This window comes from Anolis carolinensis, unplaced genomic scaffold (assembly GCF_035594765.1).
Source record: "Anolis carolinensis isolate JA03-04 unplaced genomic scaffold, rAnoCar3.1.pri scaffold_13, whole genome shotgun sequence".
NCBI classification, from domain to species: Eukaryota; Metazoa; Chordata; class Lepidosauria; order Squamata; family Dactyloidae; genus Anolis; species Anolis carolinensis.
In genome coordinates, this window is record NW_026943824.1 from 17,452,126 (window position 1) to 17,478,418 (window position 26,293).

At 41.2% G+C, this 26,293-nt stretch overlaps 1 protein-coding gene across 3 annotated transcripts in view; it reads left to right on the forward strand.

Annotated features, from left to right (window-relative positions):
- Positions 1-26,293, forward strand: part of nlrc3 (NLR family CARD domain containing 3) — a 61,364-nt gene that overhangs the window by 20,826 nt on the left and 14,245 nt on the right. For all 3 annotated transcript variants that reach the window (XM_062964283.1, XM_062964281.1, XM_062964282.1), the window contains 8 exons: positions 4,522-4,605; positions 8,165-8,248; positions 10,617-10,700; positions 11,050-11,133; positions 12,583-12,666; positions 18,624-18,707; positions 20,466-20,549; positions 24,389-24,472. In XM_062964283.1, coding sequence (XP_062820353.1) covers positions 4,522-4,605; positions 8,165-8,248; positions 10,617-10,700; positions 11,050-11,133; positions 12,583-12,666; positions 18,624-18,707; positions 20,466-20,549; positions 24,389-24,472 — 672 coding nt within the window. The remainder of the gene's footprint in view (positions 1-4,521; positions 4,606-8,164; positions 8,249-10,616; positions 10,701-11,049; positions 11,134-12,582; positions 12,667-18,623; positions 18,708-20,465; positions 20,550-24,388; positions 24,473-26,293) is intronic.

The following is a 26,293-nucleotide window of genomic DNA, read 5'->3' on the forward strand; positions in this document are numbered from 1 at the left end:
GCCCAGGAGCAAGCCATCAGGACAAAGGCCATTAATAATAATAATAATAATAATAATAATAATAATAATAATAATAGAAGACCTGGCTCTGGCTCACGAATGGGACCCTGAAGAAGGAGACAGAAGGCCTGATCCTTGCAGCCCAGGAGCAAGACATCAGGACAAAGGCAATTAATAATAATAATAATAATAATAATAATAATAATAATAATAATAATAGAAGACCTGGCTCTGGCTCACAAATGGGACCCTGAAGAAGGAGACAGAAGGCCTGATCCTTGCAGCCCAGGAGCAAGACATCAGGACAAAGGCAATTAATAATAATAATAATAATAATAATAATAATAATAATAATAATAATAATAGAAGACCTGGCTCTGGCTCACAAATGGGACCCTGAAGAAGGAGACAGAAGGCCTGATCCTTGCAGCCCAGGAGCAAGACATCAGGACAAAGGCAATTAATAATAATAATAATAATAATAATAATAATAATAATAATAGAAGACCTGGCTCTGGCTCACGAATGGGACCCTGAAGAAGGAGACAGAAGGCCTGATCCTTGCAGCCCAGGAGCAAGACATCAGGACAAAGGCAATTAATAATAATAATAATAATAATAATAATAATAATAATAATAATAATAGAAGACCTGGCTCTGGCTCACGAATGGGACCCTGAAGAAGGAGACAGAAGGCCTGATCCTTGCAGCCCAGGAGCAAGCCATCAGGACAAAGGCCATTAATAATAATAATAATAATAATAATAATAATAATAATAATAGAAGACCTGGCTCTGGCTCACGAATGGGACCCTGAAGAAGGAGACAGAAGGCCTGATCCTTGCAGCCCAGGAGCAAGACATCAGGACAAAGGCAATTAATAATAATAATAATAATAATAATAATAATAATAATAGAAGACCTGGCTCTGGCTCACAAATGGGACCCTGAAGAAGGAGACAGAAGGCCTGATCCTTGCAGCCCAGGAGCAAGACATCAGGACAAAGGCAATTAATAATAATAATAATAATAATAATAATAATAATAATAATAATAATAATAGAAGACCTGGCTCTGGCTCACGAATGGGACCCTGAAGAAGGAGACAGAAGGCCTGATCCTTGCAGCCCAGGAGCAAGCCATCAGGACAAAGGCCATTAATAATAATAATAATAATAATAATAATAATAATAATAATAATAATAATAGAAGACCTGGCTCTGGCTCACGAATGGGACCCTGAAGAAGGAGACAGAAGGCCTGATCCTTGCAGCCCAGGAGCAAGACATCAGGACAAAGGCAATTAATAATAATAATAATAATAATAATAATAATAATAATAATAATAGAAGACCTGGCTCTGGCTCACGAATGGGACCCTGAAGAAGGAGACAGAAGGCCTGATCCTTGCAGCCCAGGAGCAAGACATCAGGACAAAGGCAATTAATAATAATAATAATAATAATAATAATAATAATAATAATAGAAGACCTGGCTCTGGCTCACGAATGGGACCCTGAAGAAGGAGACAGAAGGCCTGATCCTTGCAGCCCAGGAGCAAGACATCAGGACAAAGGCCATTAATAATAATAATAATAATAATAATAATAATAATAATAGAAGACCTGGCTCTGGCTCACGAATGGGACCCTGAAGAAGGAGACAGAAGGCCTGATCCTTGCAGCCCAGGAGCAAGACATCAGGACAAAGGCAATTAATAATAATAATAATAATAATAATAATAATAATAATAATAGAAGACCTGGCTCTGGCTCACGAATGGGACCCTGAAGAAGGAGACAGAAGGTCTGATCCTTGCAGCCCAGGAGCAAGACATCAGGACAAAGGCAATTAATAATCATAATAATAATAATAATAATAATAATAATAATAATAGAAGACCTGGCTCTGGCTCACGAATGGGACCCTGAAGAAGGAGACAGAAGGTCTGATCCTTGCAGCCCAGGAGCAAGACATCAGGACAAAGGCAATTAATAATAATAATAATAATAATAATAATAATAATAATAATAGAAGACCTGGCTCTGGCTCACGAATGGGACCCTGAAGAAGGAGACAGAAGGCCTGATCCTTGCAGCCCAGGAGCAAGACATCAGGACAAAGGCAATTAATAATAATAATAATAATAATAATAATAGAAGACCTGGCTCTGGCTCACGAATGGGACCCTGAAGAAGGAGACAGAAGGCCTGATCCTTGCAGCCCAGGAGCAAGACATCAGGACAAAGGCCATTAATAATAATAATAATAATAATAATAATAATAATAGAAGACCTGGCTCTGGCTCACGAATGGGACCCTGAAGAAGGAGACAGAAGGCCTGATCCTTGCAGCCCAGGAGCAAGACATCAGGACAAAGGCCATTAATAATAATAATAATAATAATAATAATAATAATAGAAGACCTGGCTCTGGCTCACGAATGGGACCCTGAAGAAGGAGACAGAAGGCCTGATCCTTGCAGCCCAGGAGCAAGACATCAGGACAAAGGCAATTAATAATAATAATAATAATAATAATAATAATAATAATAATAATAATAGAAGACCTGGCTCTGGCTCACGAATGGGACCCTGAAGAAGGAGACAGAAGGCCTGATCCTTGCAGCCCAGGAGCAAGACATCAGGACAAAGGCCATTAATAATAATAATAATAATAATAATAATAATAATAGAAGACCTGGCTCTGGCTCACGAATGGGACCCTGAAGAAGGAGACAGAAGGCCTGATCCTTGCAGCCCAGGAGCAAGACATCAGGACAAAGGCAATTAATAATAATAATAATAATAATAATAATAATAATAATAATAATAATAGAAGACCTGGCTCTGGCTCACGAATGGGACCCTGAAGAAGGAGACAGAAGGCCTGATCCTTGCAGCCCAGGAGCAAGACATCAGGACAAAGGCAATTAATAATAATAATAATAATAATAATAATAATAATAATAATAATAGAAGACCTGGCTCTGGCTCACGAATGGGACCCTGAAGAAGGAGACAGAAGGTCTGATCCTTGCAGCCCAGGAGCAAGACATCAGGACAAAGGCCATTAATAATAATAATAATAATAATAATAATAATAATAATAATAGAAGACCTGGCTCTGGCTCACGAATGGGACCCTGAAGAAGGAGACAGAAGGCCTGATCCTTGCAGCCCAGGAGCAAGACATCAGGACAAAGGCAATTAATAATAATAATAATAATAATAATAATAATAATAATAATAATAATAGAAGACCTGGCTCTGGCTCACGAATGGGACCCTGAAGAAGGAGACAGAAGGCCTGATCCTTGCAGCCCAGGAGCAAGACATCAGGACAAAGGCAATTAATAATAATAATAATAATAATAATAATAATAATAATAATAGAAGACCTGGCTCTGGCTCACGAATGGGACCCTGAAGAAGGAGACAGAAGGCCTGATCCTTGCAGCCCAGGAGCAAGACATCAGGACAAAGGCAATTAATAATAATAATAATAATAATAATAATAATAATAGAAGACCTGGCTCTGGCTCACGAATGGGACCCTGAAGAAGGAGACAGAAGGCCTGATCCTTGCAGCCCAGGAGCAAGACATCAGGACAAAGGCCATTAATAATAATAATAATAATAATAATAATAATAATAATAATAATAGAAGACCTGGCTCTGGCTCACGAATGGGACCCTGAAGAAGGAGACAGAAGGCCTCATCCTTGCAGCCCAGGAGCAAGACATCAGGACAAAGGCAATTAATAATAATAATAATAATAATAATAATAATAATAATAATAATAGAAGACCTGGCTCTGGCTCACGAATGGGACCCTGAAGAAGGAGACAGAAGGCCTGATCCTTGCAGCCCAGGAGCAAGACATCAGGACAAAGGCAATTAATAATAATAATAATAATAATAATAATAATAATAATAATAATAATAATAGAAGACCTGGCTCTGGCTCACGAATGGGACCCTGAAGAAGGAGACAGAAGGCCTGATCCTTGCAGCCCAGGAGCAAGACATCAGGACAAAGGCCATTCAGGCCAAGATCGAAAAATCAGCTGATGACCCAAAGTGCAGACTGTGCAAGGAAACCGACGAAACCATTGATCATATCCTCAGCTGCTGTAAGAAAATTGCACAGACAGACTACAAACAGAGGCACAACTATGTGGCCCAAATGATTCATTCGAACGTATGCCTCAAGTACTACCTTCCAGCAGCAAAGAACTGGTGGGATCACAAACCTGCAAAAGTCTTGGAAAATGAGCACGCAAAGATACTGTGGGACTTCCGAATCCAGACTGACAAAGTTCTGGAACACAACACACCAGACATCACAGTTGTGGAAAAGATTTGACTTGATTCCTGAAACACGGCTTAAGAAAAAGCCTGGAAGCCATCCATATTAAATCAACCCCTCTAATAGGATTAAATAGAGATAAGACAAACTGTATGGAGATTCATAAGACTTTGAATACTCATTTAATTTCTTTTTCCTCTTCTGGACAGCTTGGCAGAAAATCAGATTGGTAACAAAGGGGCCAAAGCTCTTGCCAGATCTTTGATGGTCAACCGGAGCCTGGTGGCACTTGAGTAAGTATCCCGTAAGTCCTCTTCTGAAATATTTGAATGGTCTCTGTGCCCTGTGGCATCAACTTCTGGCTCTCTGGTAGAATCAAGGACATTTAGTTCATTCCATTTGTTCCCTTAAGTGGCCACTAGACATGTCCAAAAAATCGTTTTGAATCGTATATCGGAATTATTTCGGATTGTTCTCGCTTTTTGATACGCATTGCGAGACATTGTCTCACAGCACAACCAGCAATGTAATTCGAACCATTGTTGGCCCATTCTCTAATTGTCTCTTAATGTTTCGTTAATTCCCCCCCCCCCCCATTTTTTAAAAAAATTTGTTTCTGAAACCTACCTTGAATGGGAGCTTAGCGCAGCCAGAACCTTAGCACTGGAGCTTGCTGATATTTTCTGAACCAGTTATTGTCAAGGCCGTCAAGGCCACTGAGCTCGTTAGTGTTATCAGAGCTACTCTCCCCTTTTGCTTCTTGCACCTGAAAACCATCATCAGAAACAACCTCATTTCTTCCCATGGGAAAAACTCCCTGCTCTTCAGCTCCCACAGCAGGAACACTCTGCACCTGAATCCCATAATTCCCATCAGAGTCATCTTGAAACTCTTCCTGAATCTGAATCCCATCTGTAATGAAGTACGAATTTTGGTTTGCAGATGTTATGTTTAATTGTGTATTTATGTTTTAAAGGGGTAAGTATTACAGTTACTACATCTCAGCACTCAGAAGCTGGTTGCCATAGAGAAGTAGGCGGAGCCAACTGCTGTTTAGATGAAGAAGTGCAGGGTTTAAAAAAGTCAGTCTGTCTGTGCTCTGATGGGGCACAGGGAAGATTGATTCCAGGTTGATGGGATCAAGGAGACTCAATTGTTCATTTTGAGTCACTTTTAAATAAGTTTGGTGACTTATTTAATGTAGTCTGTGTCCTGGTAAGGCACAGAGAATCTGTGATAGTATATCACAGGGGTGACTGTGGTTTGAAGCCACTGGATAGTTCAAGTTTCAGACTTTAGGAAGCAATCCCAGCTGGACTCACAGAGATCCATTGAAGTAGCGGTTTAAAAGTAGCAGGGGAAGAAGTTTTAAGGAGAGAAGAGAGCTCGGAGTAAACAAGTGAGGTCACAGGTATCACTTATGCCAAGTGGGTGTGGAAGGTGAGGAAGATCCTCAGCCATTGGTCAATTTTAGATAAGCCAAGGTATATATTCTTTGTTAACTGTGCACATGTTGCGATGGCCATTTGCATGGTACGGGACCCATTGAAGGTGAGGAAGATCCTCAGCCATTGGTCAATTTTAGATAAGCCAAGATATATATTCTTTGTTAACTGCGCACACATTGCGATGGCCATTTGCATGGTACGGGACCCATTGAAGGTGAGGAAGATCCTCAGGCATTGGTCAATTTTAGATAAGCCAAGGTATATATTCTTTGTTAACTGCGCACATGTTGTGATGGCCATTTGCATGGTACGGGACCCATTGAAGGTGAGGAAGATCCTCAGCCATTGGTCAATTTTAGATAAACCAAGGAATATATTCTTTGTTAACTGTGCACATGTTGCGATGGCCATTTGCATGGTACGGGACCCATTGAAGGTGAGGAAGATCCTCAGCCATTGGTCAATTTTAGATAAGCCAAGGAATATATTCTTTGTTAACTGTGCACATGTTGCGATGGCCATTTGCATGGTACGGGACCCATTGAAATGGGTGCCTACTAGGCATGTCCGATCGATGGAAAAAGTGTTTCACTTCTCGTTTCTAAAGTAGGGGGCGCTGGCGCTTCGATATAGAAAGTATTTCCGATTTTTTCACCCAAAAATTTTGGATATTTCTGAAAATTCATAATGATTCTAAATGTTTCTAAAATGGCGGACGCGCATGTGCAATCCCCCCCCCAAAGGAACCGGGGGGGGGGGACTTTTACAGGCTCTCCCGCCCTCATTTCTTGAGCTATCCTCATCAAATTTGCAAATAATCTCCCATTCAAGGTAGGTTGCAGAAACAAAATAATTTTTAAAATATTTTTAAAAATATATTTTAAAAAATTTTGGGGGGGAGGAAAAATTAACGGAACATTAAGAGACAATTAGAGAATGGGCCAACAATGGTTTGAATTACATTGCTGGTTGCGCTGTGAGACAATGTCTCGGAATGCGTATCAAAAAGCGAGAACAATCCGAAATAATTCCGATATACGATTCAAAACGATTTTTTGGACATGTCTACTGCCTACGGCTGTTCTGCCTTATAGCTGTGATAATAAACTTTGCTTTTTGCATCTCTCACGAGACTGGGTTTTCTGCCCGATTTCCTCCTGAGCCAGGACCCATTGAAGGTAATTGTCTTACACCACCTTGCAGACAGCTTTGTGGATTTCTCTCCATCTCGGCTCACTTTTTAATGAGTTCAACCAGCCTAATGTGAAAAAAATTGGATAGATGTTATTCATCTTCCTTTAGAATCGGAGTGCAAGGTGTTAGCACGTCTCCTTCCTCAGGAAGCGGATGAAAGTTTTGCAAGAAACTCTTCTTTCCTCGGGCTTTTGAGGTGAAGAAGAGAGCCTTGTTTGTGATACAAAAGCACACCATTGGGAGCGAGTAGTTAGTGAAAATTGAGTTGTTTGCTTCTGGGCTTTAATGGGTTTGAGCTTTCTTTTCAGAAATAAGAGCGGGGAAAAGGCAGGCCTACAAGTTACAAGAATTATCCCACAAAATCCTTTCTGTCAAAATTATAGGTCTTTTCCCCATTCCCGTCTGATGTTTATCGTTTCGATGTCCTTACAGAACGATAGTGAAACAGGTTTGATTAAAGTGGCCTTACATGGCAACCACCACCCAATATTGGCGGCTCTAATTTACGTTTAATCTAAACATCAGTCCATTTTGACGATATACCTTAGTGCAAAATGCACACACACACACACACACACACATGGAACTGGTTATTAGCATCGAAAGTGGAAAGTTGTCGGTGTCATGGTTTGCAAAGAAACTATACGTGTATTAACTGGAAAATCAAATGCATGAAGCCGATTGGTTTTATTTGCAAGGACCTGGAGAATTGGTTTGTAACTGTCGCTGTCCTGCTGCTGGAGGACTGTTTGTAACTGTCTCTGTCCTGCTGCTGGAGAACTGTTTGTAACTGTTGCTATCCTGCTGCTGGGGAATTGTTTGTAACTGTCTCTGTCCTGCTGCTGGAGGACTGTTTGTAACTGTCTCTGTCCTGCTGTTGGAGAACTGTTTGTAACTGTTGCTATCCTGCTGCTGGGGAATTGTTTGTAACTGTCTCTGTCCTGCTGCTGGAGGACTGTTTGTAACTGTCTCTGTCCTGCTGCTGGAGGACTGTTTGTAACTGTCTCTGTCCTGCTGGAGGAGGACTGTTTGTAACTGTCTCTGTCCTGCTGCTGGAGGACTGTTTGTAACTGTCTCTGTCCTGCTGGAGGAGGACTGTTTGTAACTGTCACTGTCCTGCTGCTGGAGGACTGTTTGTAACTATAGTTGTTCTTTCTTTCTTTCTTTCTTTCTTTCTTTCTTTCTTTCTTTCTTTCTTTCATGTATCCAGCCTTCGGAGTAACTCCATCGGACCCAAAGGAGCCAAGGCAATCGCCGATGCACTGAAAATCAACCAGAGTTTGCTTTCCTTAAAGTAAGTGAGTCTTGGTTTCCTTTCTTAGATCTCACTGCAATTGTTTGTTCCTGTAGACAGAACCATGTAATCGATGTAATTTGCAATGTTGTTGACTTGCAGGATTTCTACAGCTTCCGTAGGCTTACTCTGGTTTAGACAATCAAACATTTAGCCTTGAATCTTTAGCCTGGGATTGGCAATTTTGTTCAGCTTTCCAGATGTTGATAAACTGGAGCCAATGTTGAGGAATGGAGAGGACGAGGAGGAGGAATAAAATATAGAAGAGGAAAAAGCCTTTGCAGGCTCAGTATAGCACTGTCCATGTTGTGCTATGCTATGGTTTAATATTATTATTGTATTATTATTATTATTATTATTATTATTATTATTATTATTATTATATAATTCTTACATTAATATATGGGCTTTAGCACAGCAGGTTAATCACCAAGCTGCAATAAATCTTGCCAACCAGAAGGTTGAGAGTTTGAAGCCCAGGTCAGGGTGAGCTCCTGAACTTTAGCCCAGCTTCTGCCTACCTAGCAGTTCGAAAAAAAATGTGAGTAGGTAAATAGGAACCACATTAAAGCAGGGAGGTACTGTATATACTCGAGTATAAGCCTAGTTTTTCAGCCCTTTTTTTAAGACTGAAAAAGCCCCCCTCGGCTTATACTCGGGTGAAGGTCCTGGTTGGCTTATATTTGGGTCAGCTTATACTCAGGAATATATGGTATATTTTTTATTTTTCCCTATTATTATTGGTATGATTACATTTATTATTTTTCTCTATAATTGTTGCCACTATTACATTTATTTTACTCTATTTTTTATTATTATTAATACATTTATTATTTCACTCTGATCTTATTATTATTATTGCATGTATTATTTTACTCTATTTATTATTACATGTACAGTAGAGTCTCACTTATCCAAGCTAAATGGGCCAGCAGAAGCTTGGATAAGTGAATATCTTGGATAATAAGGAGGGATTAAGGAAAAGCCTATTAAATATCAAAAGAGGTTACGATTTTACAAATTAAGCACCAAAACATCATGTTATACAACAAATTTGACAGAAAAAGTAGTTCAATACACAGTAATGTTATGTTGTAATTACTGTATTTACAAATTTAGCACCAAAATATCACGATATATTGAAAATTTTTACTGCAAAAATGGCTTGGATTATCCAGAGGCTTGGATAAGCGGGTCTTGGATAAGTGAGACTCTACTGTATTATTTTCCTGTATTTATTATTATTACATGTATTATTTTACTCTATTATTATTAAAAGGATGCATAAGCACATTGACATTGAAGAATTTGAGAATAATGATTGGATCAGAGTTGGACAGTCTTATCTTAAATTTGAGCTTGATGTAAATATTCAAAAACATTTAACCTACGGATGCCTCAATTAATGTAATTTTATTGGGATCTATTTTTATTTCTGAAATTTACCACCCATGGCTTATACTGGAGTCAATGTTTTCCCAGTTTTTTTGCGGTAAAATTAGATGCCTTGGCTTATATTTGGGTTGGCTTATACTTGAGTATATATGGTATTTAGTAGACATGTCCAAAAAATCGTTGTGAATCGTATATCGGAATTATTTCGGATTGTTCTCACTTTTTGATACGCATTCCAAGACATTGTCTCACAGCGCAACCAGCAATGTAATTCGAACCATTGTTGGCCCATTCTCTAATTGTCTCTTAATGTTTTGTTAATTCCCCCCCCCCCAAAAAAGTTTTTTTTAAAAAAAATATATTTTAAAAAATATTTAAAAAATGTTTTTGTTTCTGAAACCTACCTAGAATGGGAGCTTAGTGCAGCCTAACTTGGCTGCCTCTCCCCGGCCAATCAGAAGCTTCCACGATGGACGCAAAGGTGGGGGCTAGGGTAGTTAAGGTCAAGGGTAAAGGTTAATTTTTCCTCCCCCCCAAAAATTTTTAAAATATATTTTTAAAAATATTTTAAAAATTATTTTGTTTCTGCAATCTACCTTGCATGGGAGCTTATTTGCAAATTTGATGAGGATAGCTCAAGAAATGAGGGCGGGAGAGCCCTGTAAAAGTCCCCCCCCCCCCGGTTCCTTTTTTTTTTTTTTTTGGCGATTGCACATGCGCAATTTTAGAAACATTTAGAATCATTACAAATTTTCGGAAATATCCGAAATTTTTGGGTGAAAAAATCGGAAATGCTTTCTATATCGAAGCGCCAGCTTTTTTCTACTTTAGAAACGAGAATTGAAACATTTTTTTTCATCGATCGGACATGCCTAGTATTTAGGCTCAGTGTTTTGATCAGAAAGACTTCAAAGTGATTCTTCTACTTCTTGTCTTTCTCGAATCCTTCTTCTTCTTCTTCTTCTTCTTGCAGCCTCGAGAACAATACGATGAAGGAGGACGGGGCCAAATCCCTGGCGGAAGCGCTGGTCAACAACCATACGCTGATGACGCTGCAGTGCGTATCTTCTCTACTCCATCTGGTTCCTGATACAATCCATTATGTGTCTTCCGAAAGTGAGATTCAACCTTCGGTCCCAAAAAAGGGTTTCCTGCCCTTGATCTGCCGAAGTAGTTTTCCAAGGTTGATATGGAGCAAGCATGGACCAACTTCGGCCATTGCTCCAGGTATTTTCGACTCCAGCTCCCACAATTCCAGCGAGGAGGCTGTTAGGAATTGTGAGAGTTGGAGTCCAAAATACCTTGAGGGAGGGCTGAAGTTGGCCCATGCCCAATATAGAGACTGATAGAGATCTCCTCGTCCTCCTTCTCCATGCCTATTCACGGTCTCCTCTTTTCCTTTTCAGACTTCAGAAGAACTCAATTGGACCTCAAGGCTCCAAGAAAATAGCAGAAGCCCTCAAGAAAAACTGGAGCCTTAAAGAGCTCCTGTAAGTGCTGAGCGGGACTCAATAGAGCCATGGGTTCAAGCAATAGGAACTCTCAGCAGTGGAACTCTCTGCCTCAAGGGTGGAAGCTTAATCTTTGAAGGCTTTTAAACAGGGGTTGGATGGCCATCTATAAGGGGTGCTTTGATTGTGCTATTCCTACATAATGGCAGAAGGAAAGGGATTGGACTAGATGGCCTTTGGAGGTCCCTTCCAACTCTAGGATTCTATCATCATCATCATCATCATCATCATCATCAAGCAATTATTATTATTATTATTATTATTATTATTATTATTATTATATTATTATTATTATTTTATTACAACACAGCAAACAAGATAGATATGCTGGATTTCGTATCACAAAATCACAAGTCACACACTTCCCAAGAGTCTAGGACTGTGTGATGTATTATTATTATTATTATTATTATTATTATTATCATTATTATTATTTTATTATGAGACAGCAAACATGATAGATATGCTGGATTTCATATCACAAAACCACAAGTCGAACATTTCCCAAGTGTCTAGGACTGTGTGATGTATGTTATTATTATTATTATTATTATTATTATTATTATTATTATTATTATTATTATTTTATTATGAGACAGCAAACATGATAGATATGCTGGATTTCGTATCACAAAATCACAAGTCACACACTTCCCAAGAGTCTAGGACTGTGTGATGTATTATTATTATTATTATTATTATTATTATTATTTTATTATGACACAGCAAACAAGATAGATATGCTGGATTTCATATCACAAAATCACAAGTCGAACACTTCCCAAGTGTCTAGGACTGTGTGATGTATTTTCGGATGATGCTGCAGATTCCAGCAGGGTGGCCTTTTGTAGTTGGCAGATCGTGATTTTGTCAATGTCTATTGTTTCCAAATGCCGGCTGAGATCTTTGGCAAGGCATTATTATTATTATTATTATTATTATTATTATTATTATTATTATTATTTCCCCTGTTTTCTGAGTGTTGTTCTTTACTTACTGTCCTGATTTTAGAGTTTTTTTAAAAATACTGCTAGCCAGATTTTATTCATTTCCATGGTTTCCTCCTTTCTGTTGAAAAGAGAGAAGTCCAGACATGAATCAATCAGGACCAGCTAACACCTCCGAACAAAGGATTCCCCTAGGCAAGAAGCAGCCGGGCCTTGAAGCTGCAAGGCTTTTCAATGCTAAACAAGCTGGCCAATTGCAACATTCACGCTTGCCTCCAACGGACAAGAGTTCTTTCTTTCTCCCACCTTTGACATTATTCCAGAGATATATTAACCCCACTTGTCTAGTTTCCAACAGATCTCACAACCTCTGCCTTCCATAGATGTGGGCGAAACGTCAGGAGAGAATGCTTCTGGAACATGGCCATACAGCCAGCATTGCGGGCGTGTGTTGAGTTGCTCTTTGTTGCTCTGATCCTAGATTGTCCAGTAACTGCGTTGGAGACGTGGGTGCCGTGGCCCTAGGAGAAGGGCTGAAGATCAACCACAGCCTTTTAACCTTGGAGTAAGCCATGCTTCTGTTTCTCTTCAATATGTTGTTTCCCAAAATACGTGTTGCACTCCAGGCCTGGAAACACCTATGACCACTGCACCACACAAGAGTCCAGGAATAGAAGCAAACAGTTTATTGTAAAAAGAGATAAAACTTTGGCAACTCCTTCCCCACCAAACTCTGCCGCTTGTGTCCTCAATGTAGCGTTTTGGCGACGATGCGCAGCTGCGGAAAAGAGTGACCAGTTGGTTGAGGATGCAAGCGGCAGAGTTTTGTGGGGAAGGAGTTGCCAAGCTCGTTCATCGCTATGATAAGTGCCTAGATTTGAATGGCGACTACGTTGAGAAGTGGTATTTGGGTGCGGCTTTCAACTGCATATAGCAAATGTTTTCTCCTATACTTTTTAAGGATGCAAGTGGCAGAGTTTTGTGGGGAAGGAGTTGCCAAGCTCATTCATCGCTATGATAAGTGCCTAGATTTGAATGGCGACTGTGTTGAGAAGTGGTATTTGGGTGCGGCTTTCAACTGCATATAGCAAATGTTTTCTCCTATACTTTTTAAGGATGCAAGTGGCAGAGTTTTGTGGGGAAGGAGTTGCCAAGCTCATTCATCGCTATGATCAGTGCCTAGATTTGAATGGCGACTGTGTTGAGAAGTGGTATTTGGGTGCGGCTTTTAACTGCATATAGCAAATGTTTTCTCCTATACTTTTTGAGGACGCAAGCGGCAGAGATTTGTGGGGAAGGAGTTGCCAAGCTCGTTCATCGCTATGATAAGTGCCTAGATTTGAATGGTGACTGTGTTGAGAAGTGGTATTTGGGTGCGGCTTTCAACTGCATATAGCAAATGTTTTCTCCTATACTTTTTAAGGATGCAAGTGGCAGAGTTTTGTGGGGAAGGAGTTGCCAAGCTCATTCATCGCTATGATCAGTGCCTAGATTTGAATGGCGACTGTGTTGAGAAGTGGTATTTGGGTGCGGCTTTTAACTGCATATAGCAAATGTTTTCTCCTATACTTTTTGAGGACGCAAGCGGCAGAGTTTTGTGGGGAAGGAGTTGCCAAGCTCATTCATCGCTATGATCAGTGCCTAGATTTGAATGGCGACTGTGCTGAGAAGTGGTATTTGGGTCTGGCTTTCAACTGCATATGGTAAATGTTTTCTCCTATACTTTTTGAGGACGCAAGCGGCAGAGTTTTGTGGGGAAGGAGTTGCCAAGCTCATTCATCGCTATGATCAGTGCCTAGATTTGAATGGCGACTGTGTTGAGAAGTGGTATTTGGGTGCGGCTTTCAACTGCATATAGCAAATGTTTTCTCCTATACTTTTTGAGGACGCAAGCGGCAGAGTTTTGTGGGGAAGGAGTTGCCAAGCTCATTCATCGCTATGATCAGTGCCTAGATTTGAATGGTGACTGTGTTGAGAAGTGGTATTTGGGTGTGGCTTTCAACTGCATATAGCAAATGTTTTCTCCCATACTTTTTGAGGACGCAAGCGGCAGAGTTTTGTGGGGAAGGAGTTGCCAAGCTCATTCATCACTATGATAAATGCCTAGATTTGAATGGTGACTATGTTGAGAAGTGGTATTTGGGTGTGGCTTTCAACGGCATATGGTAAATGTTTTCTCCTATACTTTGTTCATTTTTAATTCCAAAACGTAATCTACTTCCTGGATAACCCTCGTATTTTTCTGAAACTCCCTGCCTTTCTCCATTATCCAGAGGATATTGGCAATTTGGTCTCTGGTTCCTCTGCCTTTTCTAAACTTAGCTCGTACATCTGGCAACTCTCGCTCCATGTCTTGCTGGAGTCTTCCTTGCAGGATCTTGAGCATTACCTTACTGGCATGGGAAACAGGTGTAGGCAAAAGCAAATGGCTGCAGCCGATCTCAGCTTGTGTGCTTCCTCATTGTTATGTCACCTTAATACATCTAGTAGACATGTCCAAAAAATCGTTTTGAATCGTATATCGGATTTGTTTCGGATTGTTCTCCCTTTTTGATACGCATTCCGAGACATTGTCTCACAGCGCAACCAGCAATGTAATTCGAACCATTGTTGGCCCATTCTCTAATTGTCTCTTAATGTTTCGTTAATTTCCACACACACACCCCCCCCCAAATTTGATTTCCAGTGTCCTTCTTGCTTACAAATATAGCAAGGGAATTTCTAGTTTTCAAAGTATCTTTGCACAACTTGCAAGGGCATTGCAAATTTGATGAGGATAGCTCAAGAAATGAGGGCGGGAGAGCCCTGTAAAAGCCCCCCCCCCCCCCCCCAGGTTCCTTTTTTTTTGGTGATTGCGCATGCGCGTCTGCCATTTTAGAAACATTTAGAATCAATACAAATTTTCGGAAATATCCGAAATTTTTGGGTGAAAAAATTGGAAATACTTTCTATATTGAAGCGCCAGCGCCCCCTACTTTAGAAACGAGAATTGAAACATTTTTTCCATCGATCGGACATGCCTAACATCTAGTTGTTGTTGCTTTTATCGGTGAACTATTAAGAGAGGACGGAACACGGTGCCCATTTGTTAGGAGTGAACGGCTGCTGCCTCGCATCAAGAACAAATAATCTCTTTGTTTTGTTCCGGCTTTCAAAGAATACTGACAGTTCCTTACCATTGTTTGTTGTTCAGAACATCCTTCAAGAAAATCAGGTGTTTGTGGGTGTAGAAAAATGATATCTTGGCACAGGAAGCAGCATGTTTTCTACAATTTTTTCCCCCATGTTTTCTCTGCAAAGAAACCCTTAGGTGGATTTCTACCCAGGCAACGTGGGAAAGAAGGCTTCTCTCAAGAAGGCTCTCGACTTGATTGCTTCTCCTCCAAGTTGGGATTTCTTTTCTTTGTGTTGTTGAAGGCTTTCATGGCCAGAATCACAGGGTTGTTGTGTGTTTTCCGGGCTGTATGGCACCAGCAAAGGATGTCTGAAAAATATGCACCACAGTAAAGGTTCAAAACATAGAACACAATATGTATATTAGAGCATCATATACATAATAATGTTAACAATAATACAAATAATAATACAACTGATGATCCAATTCTGTCAGCTGTCATGGCACACAGTCGTAACTTACAGAGTATAAAGATTTATAAACTGCAATCATCCAAATTTAATTGCTACACAGAAGCAGTTTTCAGTATAAAACATATATCAAACATATATCAACAAGACTCCAACTAAAGTTTGTTAGCGACACAGTATGTGTACATTCAGTCTCTTCAAAATGGCATATAATATGCTGTGAAACTAAATATATCAGTGTACAAATCAATTGGCTCAAACCTGGCTTGGAGTCAAAACAAATCAAAGTCTCTGTAGTCTTGGAGCAGTTCTATAGGACTCCTCAGGATGTCAATGCAGTCAATTAGCCGTAGCTTCAGTTTGTAACAAATGTTGTAGTTGCTTACAGTTCCCAGCCAGAAAGCCCGGTCAGATAGATGTTATTTTAAAGTGGCTGGCTGTGAGCTGAAGTAAGCTGTTTACATAAGCCGTTTACTACTGGTTCCCAGGTTTACTCCAGTTTCAGTTAACCCTTCATCTGGTAAGCGGCAATGTTTTGAATATTTGTATTGTTGCCTCAGCTTCAAGTTTTATGTTCGCAGAGTCTACGTGCTGATTGTGGATTCTATAGTGCGAGCCTCAAGGCTCTCGACTTGATTGCTTCTCCTCCCTGTTGGGATACCTTTTCTTTGTGTTGTCGAAGGCTTTCATGGCCAGAATCACAGGGTTGTTGTGTGTTTTCCGGGCTGTATGGCACCAGCAAAGGATGTGCCCGCAATGGGCGCTTTGGGAGCACTCGCCCCGTTAAATATCCCGTTAACTATCCTTGGCCTCTGATTGGCCAAAAGCCTCAAATATCACCTCCTCCTCCTCTGACGCATGGGCCACGCGAGGAAAGACCTGCAGCCCAAAAACCAAACAAGAAGAAAGGAAAACCGTGCAACTTTCTCTTTTGTTTCGTGCCATCCGAATGGACGGTACGAAACGAATACCCGAATGAAACAAATACTGCGCACAGCTCTATTAGACATTCCTTTTTTGCAGACGTACCATAGAGTTGGAAGGAAAATCTATCTATATATATAAAAAAGGGTAATGAAATTTCGGCCTAGGACAAAACAACAAAACTGCACATCCCAGAAACACTAAACTTGGCAGCACAACCCCTCATCCACGCCTCTACGTTCATACAACAAAAAGAAAAGAAAAATAAAGTCCTAATTAGAGGGAGAGGAATAATTGTTTTTATCCAATTGCTGCCAGTTAGAAGGCTAAGCTCCGCCCACTTGGTCTCCTAGCAACCCACTCAGCCCAGGGGACCGGCAGAGTTAGGCCTCACTTAGGCCTCTTGCACACTGACTATAAAATACAGATTATCTGATTTTAACTGGATTATATGGCAGTGTAGACTCAAGGCCCTTCCACACAACTATATAACCCATTTATAATGGACTTAATGTAAGGTAAAACTTTTACCTTAACTACCACCAATTCCTCAATACTTTATTTCCCATACCACCAGACTTCGCCACAGCAATGCGTGGCTGGGCACAGCTAGTATCTATATGTAAATATGTAATGCTCATTTTACTATGGAGTAAACAACAAAACCACTGAACCAAATTGCATCAAATTCGGCCACAAAAGACATCGTCATCCAAAATATGTCTTTCAAAAAAAAAACCCAGAAAAATAACGTCGGAATTAGAGGACCAGGAAAAGCCGTTTTGTCCCTAGCTGCCAGTTAGAAGGGTAGGCCCCGCCCACTTTGTCTCCTAGCAACCCACTCAGCCATTTAATGGTGCCCAGGGCCTCTTCAATCAGGCCTCTTCCACACTGCCTATGAAATACAGATTATCTGATTTGAACTGGATTATATGGCAGTGCCACACAGCTATATAACCCAGAATGCCAAGGCAGATAATTCACAGTATCTTCTTTGAACTGGATTATCTTGAGTCCACACTGCCATATAATCCACTTCAGTGTGGATTTTATACAGCTGTGTAGAAAGGGCCTCATATAATCCAAATAAGCAAAATAATATAAGATTATAAATATAATATGTAATAATTACTAGGCATGTCCGATCAATGAAAAAAATGTTTCAATTCTCGTTTCTAAAGTAGGGGGCGCTGGCACTTCGATATAGAAAGTATTTCCGATATTTTCACCCAAAAATTTCGGATATTTCTGAAAATTCGTAATGATTCTAATTGTTTCTAAATTGGTGGATGCGCATGCGCAATCACAAAAAAAAAAAAAGGAACCGGGGACATTTTTACAGGGCTCTCCCGCCCTCATTTCTTGAGCTATCCTCATCAACCCTAGCCCCCACCTTTGTGTCCATCGTGGAAGCTTCTGATTGGCCGGGGAGCGGCAGCCATGTTAGGCTGCGCTAAGCTCCCATTCTAGGTAGGTTGCAGAAACAAATTTTTTTTAAAAAAAATATTTAAATTTTTTTTGGGGGGGGAATTAACGAAACATTAAGAGACAATTAGAGAATAGGCCAACAATGGTTCGAATTACATTTCCGGTTGCGCTGTGAGACAATGTCTCGGCATGCGTATCAAAAAGCGAGAACAATCTGAAATAATTCCGATATACGATTCAAAACGATTTTTTGGACATGTCTAGTGGTCACTTAAGGGAACAAATGGAATGAACTAAATGTCCTTGATTCTACCAGAGAGCCAGAAGTTGATGCCACAGGGCACAGAGACCATTCAAATATTTCAGAAGAGGACTTACGGGATACTTACTCAAGTGCCACCAGGCGTATCAAAAAGCGAGAACAATCCGAAATAATTCCGATATACGATTCAAAACGATTTTTTGGACATGTCTAATAATTACTGTGGTATAATAGTACAGAACAATATAATCTCTAAAAGCAGGACAGAAACAACTCCAAGGCACACAACGACATGTTAATTTCCTAATTTTCTGTCGTTCTAGTTTGCAGAGCAATTCTATCAGCGACGCAGGAGCAACTGCTCTCACGCGAGCCCTTTGCTCCAACCAAGGTCTCACTAGACTCAGGTAAGTTTCCGACCTTAACTTTGGCCGTTTCTGTTTTCTTCTTGGCCATTTGACCATGATTCCTGGGGAAGGAATGCTGTGGTTCATTGTTTCTTGTCAACTTTCTGACTTTCTGACAATAGTTCCCAATATGATCCGACCAGGTGAGGCATTCTGGGAGGTGAAGCATGGTTCCGTTTGCATGAATTATCTGGATTAAACAGGGTGTTATTTAGTGCTACCAAAAAAAAAAAAACAAAGAAAGGAAAGCAGAGCTTACGAAAAATTCTGAGTCCGTCGTAGCATTTCCAGGTAAAGTAAACGAGGCTGAATTTCTCCGAAAATGGACTGGAACGCAACTGCTATCTGCAAGTGTACAGCTTAGCAATCTTTTTTTTTTTCTTCTCTTTGAACCTTACAAAACAAATTGAAGCACAAGAGTGGTTGCCAGCTGTGCTGAATTGTCGCCACGTTCTGCTTGTCATTATTTTCAACTAGTTTGGAGGACCCGGCGGTGCCCGGGCTATTTGAGAAAGGCATTGTTTGCCTGTGTTCCAAGTTTAGGCTAGATCCAGTGTCAGCTGGGTTCTGTGGGCGCGGGTGAACTACAACTCCCATATGCAAGTCCCATCATCCATGGTCCGAACTCTTCCAAACCACACCGGGATGTAGAGTGGGTCATGGGGACTCTGTGTGCCAAGTTTTGTACTGATTCGTCATTGGTGGGAGTCGCAGTGCTCTCAGGAAGTGAGTGAAGGTACTGCAAGTCCCATCATCCATGGTCCAAACTCTTCCAAACCACACCGGGATGTAGAGTGGGCCATGGGGACTCTGTGTGCCAAGTTTTGTACTGATTCGCCATTGGTGGGAGTCGCAGTGCTCTCAGGAAGTGAGTGAAGATACTGCAAGTCCCATCATCCATGGTCCAAACTCTTCCAAACAGCACCAGGATGTAGAGTGGGTCATGAGGACTCTGTGTGCCAAGTTTTGTAGTGATTCGTCATTGGTGGGAGTCGCAGTGCTCTCAGGAAGTGAGTGAAAGTACTGCAAGTCCCATCATCCATGGTCCAAACTCTTCCAAACCACACCGGGATGTAGAGTGGGTCATGGGGACTCTGTGTGCCAAATTTTGTACTGATTCGTCATTGGTGGGAGTCGCAGTGCTCTCAGGAAGTGAGTGAAGGTACTGCAAGTCCCATCATCCATGGTCCAAACTCTTCCAAACCACACCGGGATGTAGAGTGGGCCATGGGGACTCTGTGTGCCATGTTTTGTACTGATTCGCCATTGGTGGGAGTCACAGTGCTCTCAGGAAGTGAGTGAAGGTACTGCAAGTCCCATCATCCATGGTCCAAACTCTTCCAAACCACACCGGGATGTAGAGTGGGCCATGGGGACTCTGTGTGCCATGTTTTGTACTGATTCGCCATTGGTGGGAGTCACAGTGCTCTCAGGAAGTGAGTGAAGGTACTGCAAGTCCCATCATCCATGGTAGTGCAAATCCCATCGCCAGGATGTGTCATGAGGGCTCTGTGTCCTAAACGTGGTCCAGTTCCATCATCCATGAGGGACATAGTGTCCTGTGGGAGCCAAACTGCACCAAACTTGGCACACGTATCCCAAATGACACACTTTACACGCTACAACACTTTGCGGGAGGATGGACCAAGGATTATGGGATTTGCAGTACCGTCACCCAATTCACCCTAAATGGAAACTTGAACTTGGATCTTTCTGTGTTCTACTTCTAGAAATAGAATCCTCTTTTGTGTTTTTTAGCCTGAGGGAGAACTCCATCAGCCCCGAAGGAGCCCGGGAGATTGGCAATGCCCTTCAAGCCAACCGTTGCCTGGGAAATCTGGAGTAAGTAAAGAAATAAAAAATAGTATTTATTTATTTACAGTATTTATTTATTTATAGTATTTATATTCCGCCCTTCTTTCTCACTCGGGGAGGATCACAATGTACATATACATGGCAAACATTCAATGCCATTAGACATATGATGTACAGACACAGACAGAGGCAATTTAACATTTTCCAACTTCATCATCCACTGTGACACCGAGTCCTTGATGGAGTACTTCCTCATTCTTCCGCACGCTGCTGGACTTTTTTTTTAATGGTGTCGTAAATGAGTTAATCCTGCCAACCTAGCAGTTCGAAAACATGCAAATGTGAGTAGATCAATAGGTACCGCTCCGGCGGGAAGTCATGCCAGCCACATGACCTTAGAGGTGTCTACGGACAACGCCGGCACTTCGGCTTAGAAATGGAGATTAGCACCAACCCCCAGAGTCAATCACGACTGGACTTAACGTCAGGGAAAATCTTTACCTTTACTTAAATTAGTTAAGTTAGCCTCCCCGCATAGAGCAGTACCTAAATTTCCTGTTCAAGAGATGCAACTGTCTTTCATAGAATCATAGATTCACTTGTTACACTGAATCCTTGATGGGAGTACTTCCTCATTGCTTTCCGCACACTGCTGGATGGTTATATGGTGGTGTAAATGAGTTAAATTAGCCTCCCCGCATAAAGCGGTACCTAAATTTCCTACTCGACAGATGCAACCGTCTTTCATAGAATCATAGATTCACTTGTTACACTGAATCCTTGATGGGAGTACTTTCTCATTCCTTTCCGCACACTGCTGGATGGTTATATGGTGGTGTAAATGAGTTAAATTAGCCTCCCCGCATAAAGCGGTACCTAAATTTCCTACTCGACAGATGCAACCGTCTTTCATAGAATCATAGATTCACTTGTTACACTGAATCCTTGATGGGAGTACTTTCTCATTCCTTTCCGCACACTGCTGGATGGTTATATGGTGGTGTAAATGAGTTAAATTAGCCTCCCCGCATAAAGCGGTACCTAAATTTCCTACTCGACAGATGCAACCGTCTTTCATAGAATCATAGATTCACTTGTTACACTGAATCCTTGATGGGAGTACTTCCTCATTGCTTTCCGCACACTGCTGGATGGTTATATGGTGGTGTAAATGAGTTAAATTAGCCTCCCCGCATAAAGCGGTACCTAAATTTCCTACTCGACAGATGCAACCGTCTTTCATAGAATCATAGATTCACTTGTTACACTGAATCCTTGATGGGAGTACTTTCTCATTCCTTTCCGCACACTGCTGGATGGTTATATGGTGGTGTAAATGAGTTAAATTAGCCTCCCCGCATAAAGTGGTACCTAAATTTCCTACTCAACAGATGCAACTGTCTTTCATAGAATCATAGACTCACTTGCGGCACCGAGCCCTTGATGGGAGTACTTCCTCATTGCTTTCCGCACACTGCTGGATGGTTATATGGTGGTGTAAATGAGTTAAATTAGCCTCCCCGCATAAAGTGGTACCTAAATTTCCTACTCAACAGATGCAACTGTCTTTCATAGAATCATAGACTCACTTGCGACACCGAGTCCTTGATGGGAGTACTTCCTCATTGCTTTCCGCACACTGCTGGATGGTTATATGGTGGTGTAAATGAGTTAAATTAGCCTCCCCGCATAAAGTGGTACCTAAATTTCCTACTCAACAGATGCAACTGTCTTTCATAGAATCATAGACTCACTTGCGGCACCGAGCCCTTGATGGGAGTACTTCCTCATTGCTTTCCGCACACTGCTGGATGGTTATATGGTGGTGTAAATGAGTTAAATTAGCCTCCCCGCATAAAGTGGTACCTAAATTTCCTACTCAACAGATGCAACTGTCTTTCATAGAATCATAGACTCACTTGCGACACCGAGTCCTTGATGGGAGTACTTCCTCATTGCTTTCCGCACACTGCTGGATGGTTATATGGTGGTGTAAATGAGTTAAATTAGCCTCCCCGCATAAAGTGGTACCTAAATTTCCTACTCAACAGATGCAACTGTCTTTCATAGAATCATAGACTCACTTGCGGCACCGAGCCCTTGATGGGAGTACTTCCTCATTGCTTTCCGCACACTGCTGGATGGTTATATGGTGGTGTAAATGAGTTAAATTAGCCTCCCCGCATAAAGTGGTACCTAAATTTCCTACTCAACAGATGCAACTGTCTTTCATAGAATCATAGACTCACTTGCGACACCGAGTCCTTGATGGGAGTACTTCCTCATTGCTTTCCGCACACTGCTGGATGGTTATATGGTGGTGTAAATGAGTTAAATTAGCCTCCCCGCATAAAGTGGTACCTAAATTTCTGATGTACCTGGCTGACCCTGAACCTTACGATGTTTCTCCATATTTTCTCGCTCCAACATTTCTCTCGTCCTCATCGGTGACAGATGGACTTGCTGAATAGATCTTCTTCTCCTGTCACAGATTTATTTGGGAGCTAAATCCTCATTTCACCTTTCTGGAAAGCGAAACACATTTCATGTAGAAAATCTGGGCATTGTTTTGGAAACAAAAGGATTGAGTTGCTGTGAGTATTCCAAGCTGCATGACCATGCTCCAGAAGCATTCTCTCCTGACATTCCACCCACATCTATGGCAGGCATCCTCAGAGGTTGTGAGGTCTGTTGGAAAACTAGGCAAGTGGGGTTTATATATGTCTAGGGTGGAGAAAAGAACTCTTGTCTGTTTGAGGCAAGTGTGAATGTTGCAATTGGTCACCTTGATTAGCACTGAATAGCCTTGCAGCTTCAAAGTCCAGCTGCTTCCTGCCTGGGGGAATCCTTTGTTGGGAGGTGTTAGCTGGCTCTGGTTGTTTCTTGTCTGGAATCCCCGTTTTCTGAGTGTGGGTGGGAGAAAGAACTCTTGTCGGTTGGAGGCAAGTGTGAATGTTCCAATTGACCAGCTTGATTAGAAATGAGTAGCCTTGCAGCTTGAAAGTCTGGTTGCTTCCTGCCTGGCGGAATCTTTTGTTTGGAGGTGTTAGCTAGCCCTGATTGTTTCTTGTCTGGAATTCCCGTTTTCTGAGTGTGGGTGGGAGAAAGAACTCTTGTCTGTTGGAGGCAAGTGTGAATGTTGCAATTGACCAGCTTGATTAGAATTGAGTAGCCTTTCAGCTTCAAAGTCTGGCTGCTTCCTGCCTGGGGGAATCCTTTGTTGGGAGGCGTTAGCTGGCCCTGATTGCTTCTTGTCTGGAATCCCCGTTTTCTGAGTGTGGGTGGGAGAAAGAACTCTTGTTTGTTGGAGGCAAGTGTAAATGTTCCAATTGACCAGCTTGATTAGAATTGAGTAGCTGTACAGCTTCAAAGTCTGGCTGCTTCCTGCCTGGGGGAATCCTTTGTTGGGAGGTGTTAGCTGGCTCTGATTGTTTCCTTGTCTCCAACAGACAAGAGTCTTTTCTCTCACCCACAGATATATAAACCCCACTAGTTTCCAACAGACCTCACAACCTCCGAGGATGCCTGCCATAGTTGTGGGCGAAACGTCAGGAGAGAATGCTTCTGGAACATGGCCAAACAGCCTGGAAAATTCACAGCAACCCACTGATTCCAGCCTTCAACAAGAGAATAATTGAGGCTTAGAAGGAACTGAATTAAAAGCTGAATAAGATGCTTCTTGATCAGGTTCTTCAACGTCTTCACAACGTCTTTATCACCGGTATGCTGTCGAATAAAAGAACTTTTGGTGGAAGAATTTCAACAAAATTTGGTTTGGGATTTCTCACACATATCGGGCCTTTCCAGTGAGAGAGATTGAAATGCACACGTTGTAACGTTCTTTTTACCCCTTTCTTTGCTTCTAGCTTGGCTGCCAACCTGCTGCACGATGAAGGCGTCCAGGCCATTGCCTTGGCGCTGAAAGCGAACCAGACACTTGCTTCCCTCCAGTAAGTTTCGGTGAATTATATTTGCGTTGTTAATTTATGCATTCGTTAAAGAAGGAGGTGTGGGACCGGCAGTGTGGAAGGTGACACTTCCTTTAGGGATTCCCACTCAAGAAAAGGACCGTTTCGCCGTCGGTGGTGCTAACTTTGCTACGTAGAAATGAGAGCGCTAGAAAACTTCTGGAAATGAGTGACCCATGCCTTGTTCCTGTTTTCATGATCTAAGAAATAGTTTTCTGAACAACTTCCAGGGTCTCCTCGCAATCTATATATATAAAAGAGTGATGGCATCACGGCAGCGGACAAAACAACAAAACTAAACACCCCACAACCTCGAGAATTGACAGCACAACCCCTCATCCATGCCTCTAGGTTGATACAACAAAAAGAAAAGAAAAATATAATAATAATAATAATAATAATAATAATACACTATTATAATGGCGTATTTATACTATATGTAATATTACTAATAATATTACAATAAAGTGTTATAGTACAATATCTATATATATAGAAGGGTAATGAAATTTCGGCCTAGGACTAAACAACAAAACCACACATCCCAGAAACACTAAACTTGGCAGCACAACCCCTCATCCACGCCTCTACATTCATACAACAAAAAGAAAAGAAAAATAAAGTCCTAATTAGAGGGAGAGCAATAATTGTTTTTATCCAATTGCTGCCAGTTAGAAGGCTAAGCTCTGCTCACTTGGTCTCCTAAGCAACCCACTCAGCCCAGGGGACCCTTTACCTTAACTACCACCAGTTCCTCAATACTTTATTTCCCATACCACCATACTTCGCCACAGCAACGTGTGGCCGGGCACAGCTAGTCTATATATATAAAAGAGTGATGGCATCACGGCGACCCACAAAACAACAAAACTACAGGCCCTCCAACCTCGAAATTTGACAACCCATCATCCACGCCTCTAGGTTGATACAACAAAAAGAAAAGAAAAATAAAGTCCTAATTAGAGAGAGAGAGGAATAATTGCTTTTATCCAATTGCTGCCAGTTAGAAGGCTAAGCTCCTCCAACTTGGTCTCCTAGCAACCCAATAAAAAAAAAATTAAAAACACTAAAAATTAATACAATAAAATACTATAATAACAGAAAATAACTAAAAATAATACAAGAAAATAATAAAATATAATAAATAAAATATAGCTTACAATAAAATTAATAAAAATTGCAAATAACATCAAATAAAAATCACACAACAATTTTTAACCAATACCACCACCACTCTGCCACAGCAACGCGTGGCCGGGCACAGCTAGTATTGAATAAAAGAATAAGAGTAATCACAAAGTAGAGGTAGATGATAATATGGTTTGGCCAATGGCGACCACATAAGTTTCACGGGAACCAGCTGCCAGTGAGGAGCAGTGTTGTTTTCCATATCTGTACTGGGAGGCCCCTGTCGCGCAATGGGTTAAACCAGGGCTCCCCAAACTAAGCAAGGTCATTGACCTGGCCCCCGTCCTAAACTTGAGACTTAGGGTTGACCTAAGTCTACCTGGTCCTTGGAGGTCTCTTTGCTTACTTATGGCCTTATGAGATTGTCTGAATCAGGGGTCTTCAAACTTTTTAAGCCGAGGGCCAGTCCAACATCCTTCAGACTGTTGAGGGGCCGGATTATCATTTGAAAAAAATACAAACAAATTTGCATATGTCTTATTTGTAGTGCAAAAACAACAACAACAACAACAACAACAACAATGAAAGAACAATACAATATTTAAAAATAAAAACAATTTTAACCAACATACATTGATCAGGATTTCAATGGGAAGTGTGCTTCTGCTTCTGGCC